Source organism: Limanda limanda, chromosome 3, assembly GCF_963576545.1.
Source record: "Limanda limanda chromosome 3, fLimLim1.1, whole genome shotgun sequence".
Lineage (NCBI taxonomy): Eukaryota > Metazoa > Chordata > Actinopteri > Pleuronectiformes > Pleuronectidae > Limanda > Limanda limanda.
In genome coordinates, this window is record NC_083638.1 from 26,094,934 (window position 1) to 26,114,020 (window position 19,087).

Genomic DNA, 19,087 nt, shown 5'->3' on the forward strand with positions numbered 1-19,087 from the left:
TGGATGTGAAGTCGCAGCAGCTCCGCTCCGTGTTTTGCTCTGCCCCCCCCCACCCTCCGTCTCCGAGCATCGTGTCTCCGCTGCGTCTCTCTCCCCTCACACACATCTCTCTCCCCTCCTCTCTCTCTCTCTCTCTGTCTGTGCGTGTGTGTGTGTGTGTGTGTGTGTGTGCGGGAGAAGTTGCTGGCACAGGCAGCTCCAGGTAGCGGATTCCTCTCCAGGCGGACTGAGGGCAGGCGGACTCCCTGCGTGCGCTCTCTCTCTCTCTCTCAGTGTGTTTTTCTTTTTCTTTTTTATTTCTAAGGGGAACATACGAACCTCTTGACGATGAGGCGGACCTACCAGGACGCAAAGTGAGGAGTGTTTATCTTTCATTTGTTTGTTTTTTTTCTAAATGAACATCTGACATCGCAACCTGGTGGAGACGTCTTCCCCGTCTCACATCTGGATTTCTTCTTCTTCTTCTTCTTAATTTGATCTCATTCTAACGGAGCCGCACACCATCGAGGATTCCACCGATGTGTGCGATGTGGAAACTGCAAGTCGCCTTATGTACTGTTCCGATGCTGCTGCTGTCCCTGTCGTGTGCCGGCGAGAGCAAAGCGCGGAGCTGTAGCGAGGTGAGACAAGCTTACAACGCCAAAGGCTTCAGCCTCGTCAATGTGCCTCATCAGGAGATATCAGGTGGGTTTGATCGTCGCCCTCTCCCCCCCCCCCCCCACGTGTCGTGTCTCGTTTCCCAATTCAACTATCACACTGTCTGAACTATAGAGCTTCCTTTTACCCTGCAACCTCTGAGCATCTCGTTCACCCCCACAGCCTCTTCTCGCTGGGATCCGAACCTGCGCATCATCTAAACCACGAGTGTGGTTTTTGCAGCATGTCACATTTTCATGGGAGAGACTTGGTCTGGATTTAATCTGCACGTATATGTGTGTTGAGCTTTGATCCGAGTCTCTGTGATGAGTCAGAGACTTGCTGATCAATGCAGGGAAGTTAATTTATGGGCAATATGACTTTTTCCTATTTAAATGTCAGTGGGATCCAGCCTGTTCTTTACAACCCACCTTCACTTAGATATAAACCAAACACTGGCTTTACTCTAAACCCGGATTTTATTTGAAATAAACTTCTTTAGTGGTCATTACTTATTCCATCTTGTTTTGTCATTACTAAAACAAATGAGTTGTTTGTGCTATTCAGCTGCAACATCCAGTGTTAATGACCATGTTAAGCGGAGGTAGCTTAACATATTGCTTTTCTGTAAGGGAGGGGCTGATGTGAATTTCTGTCGGTAACTTGTTGGGACATGTTCTGTGTGAGGAGAACTTGACCTGTGAGAACTGAGAGAGTTTGGAAGCATCAACATTCAGTGGAACGGTGACTGTGTTTAAGAAATCCAGCTCAAAGTGCTTGACAAACAATGTAGATCAAAATAAAAAACCTCAATAGTCAGCATACACTTGTGCAAAAACATTGGTAATCTTTAATCATCAGTAAATTCATCCAAGTATTTGTTTCACATGTTTTAGGCTTAACATTTGTAAGGGCAGCACTTAAACCTTATTCCCACCAAAACCAGCAAAACCCACCTGTTCCCTTTCACCGGTTTTTCATCATATGTGAGTTTTTCCCTCTTCTCGAAGACCTGCCCTCACCCCCAGGTTGTAAAATGTTAAATGGGCTCGGGGAAAACATTTAACAGCAGAAATAACAACCTGACAATCATATCTGACACCTCGGTTTATAATTTAATGGCAGACGTCCAGCCTTTCAGATCATTTATAAATAGAGCTTCTCAAATAGGGATGGAATTTTGCAAACGTGGCACCAGGATGGGTTTTGGAAACCGGCTGCGAAACCTGTTGCTCATATTCAACAGAAGATCATGGAGCTTTGTATAGTGTTGTATTTGTCTAAATGGTGAACAGTGTTTACCAGTAGGGGGCTGTATGCACTCAGCACCAGATACTCCTCTTGCTGTGGTGATTCTTCTTCCTTTTTTCTTTTTTTTTTCTCCTTTCCGCTTTTCGATATTCCTCAAGGCTACAGCTTAGGTTTTAATTCATGCTCTTTGGTACGGCTGAGATATGGTTTTATTATCTCTTATGTGTCTGGTAATCATATTGTGGTCAAAGCAGGAGAAGGAGATTAGTCAGTAAACAAAGTCTGCATCACGAGAGGGAAGAGGGGAAGCAGAAAGGCCCCGAAGTTAATCCCTCTATTGCCTCTTACAGACAAAATAGAGAAATTGTATTTGTAATTGGCAGTGTCAGGCTGTAATGATCATAGAGCCGCCTTATTCGGTTCCAACACGATTTGGGTTCGATGGGAATTTGATCGTTTTCTTACTGATTGAACATGTGCATGTGTGAGTCTGTGTCAGTGTCTGTGTGTTTGTGTGTGTGTGTGTGAGGGATCCTGTCTATGCAATGTCATCTAGTTGGGGAGTGAACTATATGAAAAAATAATGAAAAGTGTCATTGATAGGGTCCCTGGTGACCGGTCAGACAATTCAAATCAAGCAAACTTACCTTGATTGTGTGAAGTCAGCATCAGGAGAAAGGGGGCAAAGTACGTAAAATCTGATTTTAAATAAAAAGGAAAAGACAGATTTGTGTTTGCACTGATTCTGCTCCAGTGACGACACATAATTTTAAAAACAACGTCCAAAAAGACCAGAAACTGTTTTTGGAGAATAATTCTTTAAATTTATTCTCAAACTCATACATGTGACAAGTTTAAAGGAAGGAATCCATCGCTGCTGCTTTATCGTGATAATTTCATTGTTATTATGTGTGTGATATGACAGAGTTAGACTGACACGGTGGCGTCTGGTCTCGCCTTATTTCTCTTTTTTTAGTCGGCCGTGAAGCAGCTTTGTAGAGCGGATCCAAAGATTCCTTAAACATTAGTTCAACTTGTTAGAATTCATGTCTGGAAGTAATTGTGATATGGAGTCGACTGATTGAGCTCGACATTTGCACAACATATTTAGTACTGGATTATGAGCATGGCTCATTTCACAATTTTTGACATCTGGTTTATATTTGGATTATTTATTCAGTGAATTTTAGATTGTTTTAAGCTGCTTGTTTTTAGTCCAAGTTTCAGAGACAGAATCTTGGACTTGCAGTTGTTTTTTTATTTAGTTTGACAGTTCAGCTCGAAATGAAAATCAAGCAGGGGTCCAGTATGTGACCACAGACTTTTTGTTGGCTTCCACCTCCCGGAGCCCTGGACAGGCTCCATTTACCACATCAAGGATTCAGATTGTGTTGGATAAAACAATTCTAAATGATTAAGAAATACTTGGACACATTTTTATTTGAATAATGTGGAGTTTTTAGCACTTATGATTTGATGTCACGCAACTTTTCTCTTCGGCAAGTTAAAGCCAATGTCTAATCTGTTAGTCACCTTATTTATCAACATGTTTTTGGGGCTGTGATCAAATGCTAATTACAATTCTTGTACAGCACATACACTGAGTGTAATTGGATTTTGTTGTTTGCAAATAACCTCTGCATAAATACAACAGAGGTTATATATAGGCCTCAGGAGATGTGATAGTAGAAAGCGTCCAATTATGCCTAATTAGCTATGCTAATAAAAACGTGTGCTAAGCTGCACAAGCACCGCTGCCGCTCATCCCTCCATCAGTTGCTGTGTCAGGCTCTTGGTTTCCCTGTAGATACAAAACACAGGTTTAATACATTTGCAGAAGATGCTTCTTCAGGTTGTAAGCTTCTATTTGCATAAGGAAATTATTTCCACAGCTCTCTGCTACTGGCAGGCTGAGCTACATTATTTAAGTGCTGACAAAACAGATATGTTTCTACCGATGCTAGTTTTTTCAATATTGAAAAACAGTCGTCTAATCATCCAGTCCACTTTCTAGCTGTATTTAAATATTAGGCTCATGTAGTCTTTCAATTAATGAAATTTTATTTGTATTGCTCTTGTTCAAAAATCACATTTTGTCTTGTAGGGCTTTAAAAGGTGCGAAATCCTCTGTTCTTAAACCTCAACAACAGTGAGGAAAAACTACAGAAAAAAAACATTAACAGGGGAAAAGAACATAGAAGCCTCAGAGAGACGCATGTGAGGATTCCTCTCCCAGGACTGACAGAAGTGCAATAGATGCTGCGTGTATCTCAACACAAAAATAAAAAACAATAGTATTTACAGCATTGATTCGAAGAAACAGTTTTTAACGTAATAGAAAAGTGTGTCAATGTTTAAAGCATTTGTACATAACAAAATGTCTGATAGAGATGAAGGGAACGGCAATAACAAATGAAATGGAAAAGTTATTGCCAGTAATTTGTGTCGACTTGAACTATTTATGACCGATTCATTTGTTTTCTGAATTCTCGTGCATGTTTTTCAGACGCGTTTGATGAGGCACATTTGCTCAGCGACTCAACTTTATTTATGTCGCAGCTTTCATGGGAACACACAGTTTCAAGTGATTTACATAGCAGTATAAAACATTAAACTGTTAAATACAAATTAGCTAAAAGACAAGAAAATTAATGAAAGCAAAGAATAAGAAGTAAATGAATAGGAAAACTGAAAAAAAAATACAATAAAATAACCACATATACAAAAATATGAAAGGAAAATCAATGGTTGAAACTTGAAGACTCTATCATTACTTAAATATAAAAGCAGAATATTATTATAAAAATATTGAGGTCACCTTCTAGTATCCAGAGGCGGTGTGCTCCATAGTTTAGGGGCATAACAACCAAAGGTACTGCAACGAGTCCCAGGCAGAACGTTTTGAAAGATAAGCTGTGCAGCACTTTAGTCATCTGGCTGGAACAAAACATCTTGGATTCAGGGAATGTTAAGATCGTTTCAAAGCTTCATAACAAATAGAAGAACTTTTAAAGCAATTCTTAAAGATACGGGTGGCAGTGCAGTGTCTTTGTCAGTGGGCTTATGTGCTACAATTACTAGTTTTAGATAGGAGTCTGCAAAGCTACAGTTTTCTCATACACATGTTGGGTTATCCAGTAAAGAAGGAAATTACAGTCCTCTAGATGGCCATTAATAAAAGTGTGAATAAGCATTTCAGCATCCTTCTGAATTAAAGATGACATGGGAGATATTCCTGAGATAAGAAATCAGATGTTTTAACAACGTTTTTGGACTGCCTATTAAAATTTTAAGCTGAGTCAAGAATCGCTCTGGTCTGTGTGTGTGTTTTAATCTGTTTTCTGAGACCAACAATCCTCCAGCGCAGATTTTCTCTTGGTGCTTTGGGTCCAATTAAAATAATTTGAGTTTTCTCCTCCTTTAGTCTCTAAAAGTTTTTACCCATCCATACATTCATGTACGTGAGAGACAGGTAACAAGACCATTTGGCAAAACAGATGTGAACAATTGTGTATCATCAGCATAAAACCGTATTTGACATGGTGATGGTTAATAATGTTTCCCAGTGGAAGCATTCATAACAAAAACAAAACTTAGCAGAGAATGCTCCCATGAGGAATACCACATTGAGCACCATAAGTCTCAGCTACGTGAGCATCCAGGCTGATGGGAAAAAAAAGACTTTCTAAAATTTGTAGACCATCCATTATTTAAGTGTCAGAGCGGCGTTTGAATGGGTCTCATGGGCTCCAAAGTCATAAAACATATCCAGAACTCAAAGAACCCGGCAAGCCAACGGAGCAGAAACCTAAAATTAATGTTTCAAGGATGACACCAGGAGGCCGGATCACTCCTCTGTGCCTTTCGCTTTCTTTTTCATCTAAAATCAGTGTTAAGTTCAGAAGTTGTTGTGGGAGGATAGCTTTTTTCCTGTGCTTACCATCCGAGGTTTAACTACTCAATATGTTTTTCTCAGTGACATTTGGCACACGGTCTCCCACCACGTCTGAGTCACATAACGTGTCACCATGAGGAGATGCAATACGTGCTCAGCGATACTCCCTGCTGTGCCCGGCAAACTGTCATCACCAATGCTCTCTGTCTGGGATTGAAATAACTTTTTGACTCTGACGCAGATAGGGTAATTGGCAGAGTTAGAGGGCTTGGATGGAGGTCAACCAGACTACCCACTACCACTTCACTGGGTGCTACTATCCCTTTTTTGCTTAAAGACTCCTTTGTGCCTCAGCTTGCACAAAGGAGGTGGAGGCTAGTAAGAAAAATCCGACTGGTACAGTAAGAAAACTCTTGGAAGACAGCCGGGATTCAAAGCAAAGAGCATGTGGGTTGTGTAGAGTAGTCACACTGAACCACATACCTGTATGTATGTGAGGTGAATCAGAACAATGTCTACAAGTGGGTGTCAGACAGCTTCATTACACCACACCAGGTTAAGCTTGTGATTCCTCCGCTTCCGTGTCTGCGTTGTCAATTTACCATCGCCTGCCTGGCGGGTTTATGCAGTCAGCCAACGACTCAGTTTGCCTGCAAGGATCACCCCTGTGTGCGTGTGTCAGACGTTAGTTATAGTGTCACACACACACAATGGCGCTTGATTGTCAGCCCTTTGTTCATAAACACAACGGCTCCTGAATGTTTCAGTCAGCCCTGCCATGGAGCTCTTGCTCTGAGGCTTTGCTGCTAATATCAACATCTACTAACACAGAGCAGTCGGGATTCTCATGGGTGGACTCAGCTCTTTGCTATGGCTTTGAAACAAAATCACTTGATGTGCTGCAGTTCCTATTTATGCACTGCCTGAGACTTACATTGCCTTTCAAGCATAACAATTACCTTTGGGGTTCATCCGTATCAACTTAACAGAACAGCTATTAGCTGTTTTACATTACATTCTCCTTTTCCTCATGTGAATTACTGATGCCACGGCTCTCTCTGTTGATCACTGTGATCTGTGCTTGGCTGTTTGCAGGTTGTGTGCAGTTTCCCCACTTCCCTTAAACACAGCCCAGATATCACAGATCGTCACTGTTTGTACTTTAATGAATGTGAGCACCCCGGTGAACCCTCAGCTCACTGCACAATTATTGTTGTCAGCATTCAAGATTATTCAATGCATATATCTCTGTGGGTGTTAAACTGAACCACACACCACTTATTAACACCTAAATGTAGGATTCTCATGAGGCTGTCAAAGATGTGCTTCATCAGATGGGGATTTAATTCCTATTCTCATATATAAGTGTGTGTGTGTGCGTGTGCGTGTGTTTGTTTGCCTGTGTGCGTGTGCATGTGTGTGTGTGTGTGTGTGTTTCTCTACATTAGAAATGAAGGAAAATGAATTGTACAATTTACTCACAGATTAGGGTGACAGTCAGTTTATTGGTGTATTCTTTTGTTACTTGCAAGAGTGATTTTATTTCATAATTTGTTTAATTTATGTATTTATATGCAGGTTTAATTTAATTTAATTAAATCACCCTCAAGTTATTTGATTTATTCACTCAGCATGAAACCAAATTGTTTATGAAATTCGGCCCTGAAATTTAATATGTAATTGAAAAACATAAAGTCAATGTTTTAGGCGTCATTTTTTGAGTGATGTCTGTTCGGGTTGTGCAAAACGGCACAAAACTAAATCAACTGTTAAACTGCTCTACATTTGTGTTTTCAATTTAGTAATCATGTTAGGCACCTTTGCCAAATCATTTTCAATGTGCTCACAGCCAGATGCCTAATTACTACATAATGCAATGGCTCGAGACTTTGAGTGAAAGTGGGGGAATACCACTCGGAAACGCCCAACCCAGGAAATATCCATATACAAATTCTGTGGGGCATCTTTTCCAAAGCCCATTAAGATGCTCTGGGCTCCACCAAATTGGAAATAAGTCTCTTGCCAGCCTGTATACATCTTCAGAGAGAAGAGTTAATGAGATGTGAGGGAGATTAGGCTGTGTGTATGTGTGTGTGTGTGTGTGTGTGTGTGTGTGTGTGTGTGTGTGTGTGTGTGTGTGTGTGTGTGTGTGAGTGTTTGCTGCAGTTTAGAGATGCACAAAAAAAGAAAGCCTCCCCCCAAAGTTATTTTGGGTCTTCCTTTTCTTTAAGCATTTCTATTGCGGTAGAAAATGACAAAAAGTGTTTTAGTTTTTCATATGGCTTGGAGCATCCAAATCAATTTGATTGATGATCTTCCAGCGATAATTTTCAACCTTTTGTCAGATTTGGTCGATAAGGATGTTTGTCAGTTGTACTGACCTGAAGAATGTGTCAACTCCAGCAGGCGTTCATGCCTGAAATGCATAAGGTCGGCAGCTTCCTGAAAGCCTGCCTCAGCCCCCATGTATGGTGATGTCTGGGAAGTGTGAAAAGCCCCGGGCCAGCGTAGGAGACTGCTATTGCACTTTTTCCAGTTTTCAATCAACTCAGGGACTAAATCAGTAATGGAAGGGGGATTAAGGATCTCTACCCTCTCAAGCCTCGAGAGGAACTAGAAAATAGCCACCAGAAGTTAAAGGGCGGATGTGATTATATGTTCAGGGATTAGTATGGAGAGTAATGTGAGATCATAGAAAAATAAGCAGGAATATAAACAAACTCAGTCAAAAAGAGCATATCAGCACGGACAGCATCCTTGACTGACCATGTGTTGAAATCATAACTGTGAGGCGAGAGAGGCGCTCGAGGGATATGAGGAGGTAGTCGGGTAGGATGTAATCCATCTGAACATGAGGGATTATCGACCCAGGGTTCCCACGGGTCCTTGAAATCCTTAAAGGTTTGTAGATTCCCCCCGAAAACGCATTGAATGTGAAGAATAAATATAAACGGACTGTAAAAAATACAAATTGAAGTGGAGCAAAGGCGTCTCTATTATTCATTAAGAAAGGTTTTGCTATTTCACTTTTTTACTGTATAAAAATTATCTTATGATACAGTTCCTCTGATCATATAACAAACAGGTAAATATTTAATCTGGACCAACCATTGATTAATGTGTTAGTCCAACCGGTTGCTGACCTCAACCTGCTGTGCAGTCATCCTGGAGTCTGTTTACAAAGGTGACAAAGTCGCCAATTTCTACGATCATTGACTGAAGAATTAAACGTGTATAAGTTAGCATATTGACTGAACCACCTGGGCCTGCCGACTAAACCCAGCCTTTAAATAAAACATTGAATTCCAAACCGATTTACGATTCAACGCCAGCCAACTGTGGCTGCCCGCCTCGTGTTAGCTGCCGGGATCCGGCCGGGGAGACGGGACGTTCAAAGGTCCATTTTCTCACACAGTGAAAAACATTCATAACTGATAAGTGCGGCGCAGAACAACAGCGGCCCCGTGCAGCGGCGAGTTATTCAGATCATCAGGGGGGTGAAGTGAGGAATATCCACAAATCAGTTCTATTGTAAATTATTTCAATGCCTGCTGCTCAGAGTGTGTGAGCTGCTCGTCTCCCTCTGCTCGTGCCGTGCAAGAGACGTTTGTTAGAAATAGTTGGTCATCATGCATTGGTGGTATTTATTAGGATTATAGTTTACTTCACCTGCAAATGTGACAGAAGATGAATTACCTCCGCACTGTTATCAATAAATATGTGTGACAGCAACTTTGTCATATTCAACTGGAAAAATATGATGATACCAAATGAAATGGTTCAAGATTGAGTAGGGAATTAAACCATTCATTGATTTCAGACAATTTAGGTTAAAGTGATTTGCTTCTGATTCATCGTTAAATTTAAACTAGCTGCTGGTGCACTGAGAATATCAACCACTAACATACTAATGAGTGTGTTCCTGTGTCTGGTTGTCCCTGAGCTTCTCTAAACCCTGCTAGATCTTATCATCAAATATTTGTGTTGTAACATTTTGAGTCTGGGCCTATTAAGACTGCAAAGTCCTTGAATTGGATGTGGTGTGGTTATTGTTGCAGGAGTTGCTACATGCTGTGCTCCATTGTTACTAGAAAAATGAAAAATCCCTTCAACTTTGCTTCTCTCCTTCACACATGAGTAAAAAGAAAAACTGCCAAAGGATGTAACAAGAAAAAGCATGTGTGCTACTGCTCCCCTGGGAAAATGGCTCCCTCCCCCCCCCCAGCAGATGAGGGTGATGCAATAATGTTGTTGAGGGATGTCGGGGTCACATTGTCACATAACTGTTGACATCGGGGAATAGTGGGGGGGCCTTCATGATCACAGAGCTGCCTTCCTGCTAAGGTCTATTTAAGGGAGACCCCTAGGATAAACCTGCAGCCATGTAAAACATACTGTTTACTACACAGGCAACACTAATCACTCCCGTGTTCACCCTCCAGCCAGGTGGGTGTTTTGTCGTTGGTGTTACCGGGATTCATTATATATGTTAGAGAACCAGGGCGTTCTGTTGTGTTCACGGTGCTCCTGTTTTGCCCACAGTGCCTTCCTGCCTCTGGAGGGTAGTCTCTGAATAGAAGTCCCATGCTTGACACCAATGATAAGGCTTAGAGAGAAAGCCACCCAGAGCGGGGGGGAGGGCACATGGGTATATCATATCGAAGTGTCAAGGATGCAAATACATTTCACCCCGGGGACCTTTTATTTTTGTTTTTCAGACTCAGACGAGCACACACGGCTGATGTGATTTGCTAAATAAGCCGCCCCTCAGAGACTTGGAAGTAAACAAGCATTAAGCACAGATAAACACGATGTGCCAGAATTGTCATGGAAACATCAAACGCTGTCAACGGATGCAGACGACGATGGCGAAAAAAACGACGTTACCAACTTGACGGTGACACTGTTGTCGTGTTTTTTGAGAAACATAGACAGCTCCTACCCCCGAAAGGCCCCGGTGATGGTTTCACTGTAGCGAAACCACAGGGGGGTTTTTGACGGAACAAAATCAATAGTGCAGGTCCTCCAACATGCAGACATCTTTTAGAACAAACAGAACCACAGCCATACACCAATGTCTAACTTTAAGGCCTGTGAACATCATTCGAGACGCTAAATATAGTGATGCTTTTGTCACCGAACCAGTGAAGCAGTTAGAGTAAAAAAAGGCAAGGGCAGAAAAAACGAGGCAAACTTTTATGTAAGGTCATGTAAGAGTGTTTTCAAAAAGTAGTGAAGAAAGCGGCTGGAGACTCTGTAATTTTACTGCTGTCAACAAATCCCAGGACCAACTCTGTGTTTATCGACGTGTCCGTGGCTCTCAGACAGCAGAAGAATTCATCCTATCGAAAACCTTTTAAAAATGAGACACTCTCTTTTTAATAAGCCATTTCCCTTAAACAGCTGGGTTTTGTAATTTCTGAAACTGTCTTTTGTGGGGCGGATTTGGTGTCCAAGCAGTCCAGCTCATTTCTGTCCCACCCTGATGCCTTTTTAAATCTCCTTGGACAATAACAGTGCAGAGTAATAAGGCTTAGGCTGCACAGACGCCATTTGTCAGGACCATCAGTTCATTTTTTGTTTGGGTTATTTTCATGTGATTGAGCTATAAGTCATATGCACATGTTCACCATTACATTTATACGACAGCAGGAAAAATGTTTCACTCAAATATTCTTTGGCAGTAAATTGTTTACCCAAATTGCGGAGAACAGTAAGTAACAGTAGCTCGTGTCAGCAGAGTCCCGACTGCACGACTGAGCCTCTTAAGTGAAAAGATGATGATGGCTCACCTAGTAACAAGAGAAAAGGAAATTGTGTTTTTGAAGAGGAGTAGTTACCAAGGACAGGAAATGCAAAAGGAAGTGGATTGTTCCTGTTGTAAATTAGGAAATTACACAAGCTCATGACCCATTTTAGTGCGATCTCGTTTGCAGCTTTGAGGTTGAAAGACTAATTGTAGATTGTTATAATTTTTGTGTTAATGCTAAAATGTAGAGGGCTGATCTTAACCCCGGGTCACTTTTCTGGGCTAAATTCTAACATTAAATAAAAGTCTCTGCAGTGAAAGGCATCTGGGAGTATAATGACACTCCTGTGCGTGTCAGAGGTCTACCCTATGTTCCTTCACCCCTCATTTCCTTTTTTTACTCCGGTATACCCACACAGTTCTCCTTTCACTGATCTGTGAGAGACAAAATTATACTGATGTTAATGGATGCTGTGATGGATGATTCCTGCGAAAGGCAGAGGAGCTTCTGCAGTTGAGTTATTAAAAAGTGCTAAAAATGCTTCTACACCTACTACTCAAAGTTCAGATTGCTTGGAAAAACATGTGCGCCAGTCTTTCTTTCTTCCTGCGTAACCGGAGTCTGTATTATTTGATCAAATTGGCTGCTAACGAAGCTTGATCGAACGTGTGACTCGCAAAGTGCCGCGGAACGGCGTCGGGATTCATCTGGAACTAAAGAAGTACAGCAGGGGTGAGCTCACAGTTCGTTTAAATAACCTCTCCTTGTAGCTGATGGGAGCGTAGGGCAGCCTTGCAGTGAGAGATATCCAGGCTCACTAGGCTCACACCACTGATTTGAATGGGGCCACATAGTGCATCTCCAGGGAGTCTTGCAATCATGACAAATGTGACAGGCTCTCATAACCTTAATGTCAGGAGAGGACGGGTTTGAAGTCTCGTTGCACCGAGAATGTTGATGAGGCCTGATGGAGAATCTGCAGTCTCCCCAGTTCCGCTCACATTAACTCAAGGCCTGTCTGAAAGGAGGTGGGGGGATTATGGAAAGGCTGATTGAGATTTATGAGTCACGGTGCCTAATGTCCAGTGTTTACATGTGTCGAACATTTCTTCACGTGTTGCATGAGGAACATCTGCCATTGTGAGGCGTCTTGGCACATCCTTGTTCTTTGGCTCCTGGAGGGGGCTTGAATCTGAAAGGAAGCCAACCTCATCTCCCGCTCCCAGAACCCCACTGTTTCCTGTCCCCTGTGCAAGCTGCCGGTAAATGAGTGGGCTGGTCATCTCACACCCCGGGGCTCTACCTCGGGCTCTCCAGACCACCAGCTGTTATGTTTAGGAATGGAGTCATGCACCAGTCAGGAGGCTGGATCCAGAGCACCGGTGCAAGGCTTTGACCTCACCGTATGTTCCCTCCTACTCTCACCCAAAACATTGAATTGCTCAGTTTACGAATGTGTGTGGTTTAATCACCATCTAGAAATCAACTGATCAAAAACATATGCACAGATAAAGTGACAGCAATTGAATGTAAGGGCATTGGTTGTTTTGGTGTGGATCTTTTCAGCTGCTGAGCATTTGTATGATCGGAACCTGTGATGCAGATTTGGTTTCAATCATCTGGACCCTGTATAAAATTAACAAATCACTTATTGATTGAGTGAGTAAGTAAGAAGTAAGAAGTTTACAAAAATATTAAAATTAAACTGATAAAATCCTTAAATCATTTCACTTTTCCTGCTTTTATAACTTGATTGTGCAAAATGAAAAACTCCAAATGTGTTCGGGATATTTATTAGTAGCTTAATGCTAAATGTTCAATTTACTGTAATATTATTCAAAGTTGTACATTCTTTCAACTGTTAATTCAATATTATAGTGATGTATTGAACTTTTGAGATATGATCCAGCTGAGATATGAGTGTGATGTCCTTTATCTTTATCGTTTTTAATATAAGGGTAAAAAGAGGCAAACAGAATCTGTAAACAGCAATTCTTATTATTCATAAACACCTTATGAGCCTCTGTGTAAGATCTCTTTCCAAAGGGTGATCTGGAAAATCACATGCTATCATTTTCTAATCTCCATAAAATGCACAATACTAGTGCGATTTCTGTTAGTGAAATCTGTCCCAGGCATCATCCATAACAGAGGCAAGACCCCATTCAATATATTATGGGGTATGCTTTAATATACCGCATGCATGATTAAAGCTGTAGCGGCCATAAGCTCCTCTCAAGTGCTCGACTGGTACAACATCTTACCTTTGACATTTACCAGGAGAGCCTGCAACCTGGGATTGTGCACATTGGTTTCAGATGCTGGGTGTAAAGTCGAGAAAGAGCAGAAGTGCTCATTAAAGCGTTAATGCATAAGAAAGAAGGTTAGAATTCTACAAGGTGCAGAAGTGAGGCGTCAGGTGGGAAAAAGACTGGTTTATAAAAAGCGCAACATGAGTGCTTCAACCTGTACGTCGGGGGAGCGAGTGCAGCAGGTCGTATGCTGATCAGATCTCAAAGCATATTTGCGGCTGCCTGACGACAATAGATGGAAAACTTGATATTCACTGTTTGGGACCATAAGGTAAAAATTGATTGTATTGTAAGTGCTTTCTGTAATAAATTATAGATTTTGTCTGCGTTAAAAAGGCAGTGAATTAAAATAATTGAAATAGATTTATTTAAGACTGGCCTTGACTTACAACCTAGTCACACGTCTCAGACAGTATATAGAGATGGACAACTTATCTCCACTTCCTCACTCTATCCAAAAAATAAAGCTAAAATGTTCTGGAATACAAACGATGCTATCTTGCACAGTAGCGATCATCGGGGGATGGAGCCACAAATGGGAAATCCAATTACAAGTCATTCTCAGCTGTCAATCATCATGTTTCACCATGTTTGCATTTCATCACATAGCTAAGTAAAACCAAACTTACTGGAAAAATCGACATATATCACCGTGAAATATCTAAAATGACAGACAACCATCTTCAAGAAATGTGTACTTGACATGAAATTTGACTTTTTTGTTTAGTTCTTGTCGCATCCACTAACATGAAGGACGAAGGACATATTAGCTACACTGTAGCCAGCCAACAGGGGGCGATCAAGCTTTGCCTTCACTTCTAGGCAGCTATATATCATCTGTATATACACATACACATCTGTTTTCCCATCTCTTCTGAATGCCCTGTAGTGTAATGGTGATTTTCATGCGCTATACTCTACAGAATTTACTTTTAAGTTAGAAAACACTGTTTATCTTTTTAAGGAAGCTTTAGCAACTGGAACAAAAATCTGTTCATTCATCCTGCATGTTGATAGTGTGCTGTTCCCGTGATGCAAACGAGAATCTCTTTTTACACATCTGCTGAGTCATGGTCTAAGTTCAGGCCCATTTCCTACAATTTGAGATATTGCCTTTCCATATTTCCAGCTCAGTAATAGCTTCTCATTTATCCCGACTGGTTGTTGACCACAGCACCTGGCTGGTGCAATTCTGTCATTGTGCGAAATGGAATGCCTCCAGCACTTATCATCTTTGTGAACATTTAGCTATAGATGTTTGGAGGAAAACAGAGAAGAAAGGTGCAAAAACAACCATTTTCTTTCCCATTTTGGATTTCGAACACTGGCATTGTGTCCCCTCGGCCACAGTACTGGATGTAATCACACAACATATATACCTCTTTGATTAAAGACACACTGAACAAAATGTAAATGTGATTAACATTTAAAAAACTTGACACTTTAATTCCATTCTGTGTCAGCCGTGCTGGGAGTTTTGATAAAAGCGTTGATCATTTAAAACTTCACAGTCAGCATATTGTCGTATATATATAAGGTGTTTATTAACACCTACACCTCTGTCATGTCTCAAGTGTGCAGGCTCAAAGTAGGGCAGATGTCATATCACTTTGACGAGTGCACCATCAAATTATGAACTTGAAGAAATGTCTGATTTGATTCGGCACGTTAAGCCTCACCTCGGTGCCTCGCACACACACCCACACACATACACACACACGCACACACGCACCAAACTGTGAACCATATATTTATCTATCCATTACTGTCACGCAGTTTTCCAACTCTGGAAGTTATTTGAAAGTTGAAAATCTTTCTGCAGCCTCCGAGTGTGGCAGCATATGGTCGAAGTGATGGTGGGAATTATCTGTGTCATCTTGTTTGGACATATTCAATTTGGGTCTCAAGCCCCAGTGGAAATAGTTGAAAGTGGGTGATTTGGGTGATGGAGAGTAGATCCAGATGGCAGAGCAGCAGTAAGATCAATCGAGCTTGATGCATTTTTCCCACTTCAACATGGAGACAGATGTGGTTTAACACAGTAATTGGGTTTACTTCTAGTTCCTGGATTTATCTTGACATGTAATAACACCTCAAACGGCTTTTGCAAACTCGCTTGTAAAAATGCTCAAGCGTTCATTATTTAATGTCTTATGTCATCATAATAACCCATTATCATTAATCATGTCCTCAGGTTAAATAGCGGGCGTTGATTGCGGTTTCATTCAGGATATAACCAAGGTCCTTTTAGAATGGTTAATTATGTCAAGATTAAAGTGACGAACATCAGGTCTGCAGCTACCAATCATTTTCATTCGTAGTTAACAGTGTGATTATCAGTAAAGCCTTGATTCTTTTTCTTGATTCTCAACCAAACAAAGTAGAGCGAAAAGCTCTTTATAATTTCCAAGGGCCCAAGGTAAAATCTTCAAACAGATTAGACATGTCCAAAAAGGCAGTATGATATTCACATTTTACTCCATTGATTATCAAATTAACTGGCAGTCATTTTTTGGATTGGAAATTATGAATAAAACTCTAATTAAAGAAGGTCATTCAGCTCAAAGTGTCCTCGTATGACCCTTTAAACTAAAGGTTTTCAAAAGAAATGTTGAGCTTCATCGCTAAAAAAGATGAAATCTGTCTCTGATCTCCCACACAACTTTAATTACCTCGAGTCTTCTCTAAACAAGAACTGTTAAATATGCAGTCACTTGCTATGTGAGGTGAAGCGTCACTTTGTAATGGTCAGAAGATCTCAGTTTTTTTTTTTCTTTTCTAAGCACAATAGATTGCAGGAGGTGATTTAAGATATGATTTGGTTTATAACAAGCAGGGAGAAGTACCCAGAGAATCCTCTGACAGTTGGTAACCTACTTTTGCTTTTTGAATACAACTATATAGAAGGTGTCCCATTACATTCAGAATGCCTTTGATTGCCTGGATCCTTCATTATGCTGATTTTCATAGTTGACCTTTAAACACAACCTACCATCTGAAATATTTAACCGACGACAGTCTCTGCTGATTTGACCTTATTTAGCTCAGAGGTATTTTTTTCTTTGCATATAACATAACGGAGTAGTCACACACTCTTCATCATTCAACAAGCTTTAATTCTGTGTGTGAGTGAGAACGAGCTCCCGTTTGCCCTCTAATCTCGGTGGTGTCAGCTGAATAAAGAACCTTTAAATATGCCACAGCCCAAATAAAGAGAGGACAGTCACGGCCCAGATGTGTGAGGAGAGTAAGCTGTGCCTGAGTCAATAGATCTCACAGATAGAGGGGTTGACCTTCCAGAGGTAGGCTCAGCCTTTTAGCTCGTCCCGTCCTCTGTGCTGATCCTGAGTCTAAAGAGAGAGAAACTGCTCCGTCAAGGAGTGTCTTGTGTTTTGGGCTTTATCCCATAATTAGCTGTAAGGGTAACTTAATGTTCTCTGAATTTTTGTAATGGTTTCAAATGACCTTTACCTCACGGAAAGTGCTGCTCTTCAATAATCAACTCCATTCAAATCCACACAACTCCTAAACACATACACACACACACACAAAACATATTTATTCCTCCCCTATATGTATATTATATATTTATTATTTAAAGGTTTACACAAATTCAAGGTATTCACATGTAATTTGTGGTGCAATATATTTATTAATGAAAGTAATTTACAATGTACTGGTCAAATCAAAAAAATTGCAGTCACACTAATTATAATGATCCAGAAGTTTGTTTAAAGTAGTTTGCCTCCACATGTGTAAATCTGTTCAGTGAAAGACGTGATGGATTTTGAACAGTACGACGGCTTTAAACTCAGAAACTAAGTTTAAAATCGATTGAATTGTGGATTTCATTGGAGACCCGGCTCCAGTAAAACTCAGCTGTTGAATTGAAATATCAAGAGCCCAGACCTGTTCCTTCAGGCCTCTAGCCTCATTTGAAGGTAATGAGTCTCTGTGCACACTGGTGCTCTGCGGCTGCCGGACTATATGAGCAGAGAGGAGGCAATATTGGAGAGGCAGCTCTCAGTGAGACTGGAGCTGAAATCTGCTGGTAGATCAGTGATAATAAATGTGATTCATTCAAGATGGTGTTTCCCTTTTATCGAGCTCATGTCCCTGATATGGTGGAAACCCCACCAACAGGCAGCAGTCTCAGAAATCCTGGGGCCAGATAAAAACAAATCTGGATTTCAATGTAAATGTAGGTTACTTACATAATGTCTACACTCTACTAACGTCTTTTAAGCTCATTTTAGTAAACTGTTTTCAGAGGAACGAGCTTGGCTGAGAGATGCTGCCACATTCTGCAGAAATTCACTTAATTTCCTGCATCACTAAACCTTTTTATGAATTTTCAGCATGGCTGAATAATACATTTCTCTCTCTTGACTTCATGATCTGTTGGCTTGTTTGGCATGAAGCTCTGGCGAGAATGTCCTCACTTTATAAATGCTGGCAACAGTGGTCAAGGGATGTACCAGATGGCACGGCCCGTATGCAGTCTGCCCTTTGGCCAGGTAGACTAATGAATCCTTTTGGGAGTTAATCACAGTGTTTGGCATCAGCGCCTCAATGGGAATAGAACCCACTCTTTTCCCAGTGCCTCAAATAATTAGCTCTCACATTTACCTGCTAAAAACAGTCCCCTCAAACCATTGATGTGACACGGACAATATCTTTGTTTTTGTTGAACACTGGAGATATTTGGACTAAAATATCAAAATAGGATTAAGAATATAAGACAAGAGTTGACATTTTTTGCTTTTTCCCCGTCATAATAACATCTTGTTGTGTAAAATACAGAAATAGGACATAACACCTTTTTTAATCAGATGGTCGGATTTCAGTGAGTCAAGGAACAAATGGTCTTAATCAGTCGAATGACCTTTTGCCTCTGCTGCAGTCTTTAATTGTGTAATTCTTCCAGCCTCTTACCACAGCCTCTTTCATTTCTGGCAGTTTCTCCCTTCAGTCTCTTCTTCAGGGCGTGAAACGCTGCTCTACCGGGTTAAGGTCCAGTGATTGACTAGGCCGTTCTAAGACCCTGCGCCCCCCCCACCCCCCTGATGAAGTCCTTTGTTGCATTGGAATTGTGTTTTGGGTCTTTGTCTTGCTGCATGACGAATTTTGCTCCAGATTAGATTGGACGCATTTTTCTCTAAATCAGCAGACAAGATGGTTCTGTAGACCTCAGAGATCGTCCTCCTGCTGCCATCATGACTGACATCATCAATAAACGATTA

The 19,087-nt window shown here is 41.0% G+C and overlaps 1 protein-coding gene across 1 annotated transcript in view; it reads left to right on the forward strand.

The window, feature by feature from the left end:
* Positions 1-518: 518 nt before the first annotated feature.
* LOC132998924 (glypican-6-like) overlaps positions 519-19,087 on the forward strand; it is a 119,221-nt gene continuing 100,652 nt past the window's right edge. The window contains exon 1 of the mRNA XM_061068671.1: positions 519-684. Coding sequence (XP_060924654.1) covers positions 519-684 — 166 coding nt within the window. The remainder of the gene's footprint in view (positions 685-19,087) is intronic.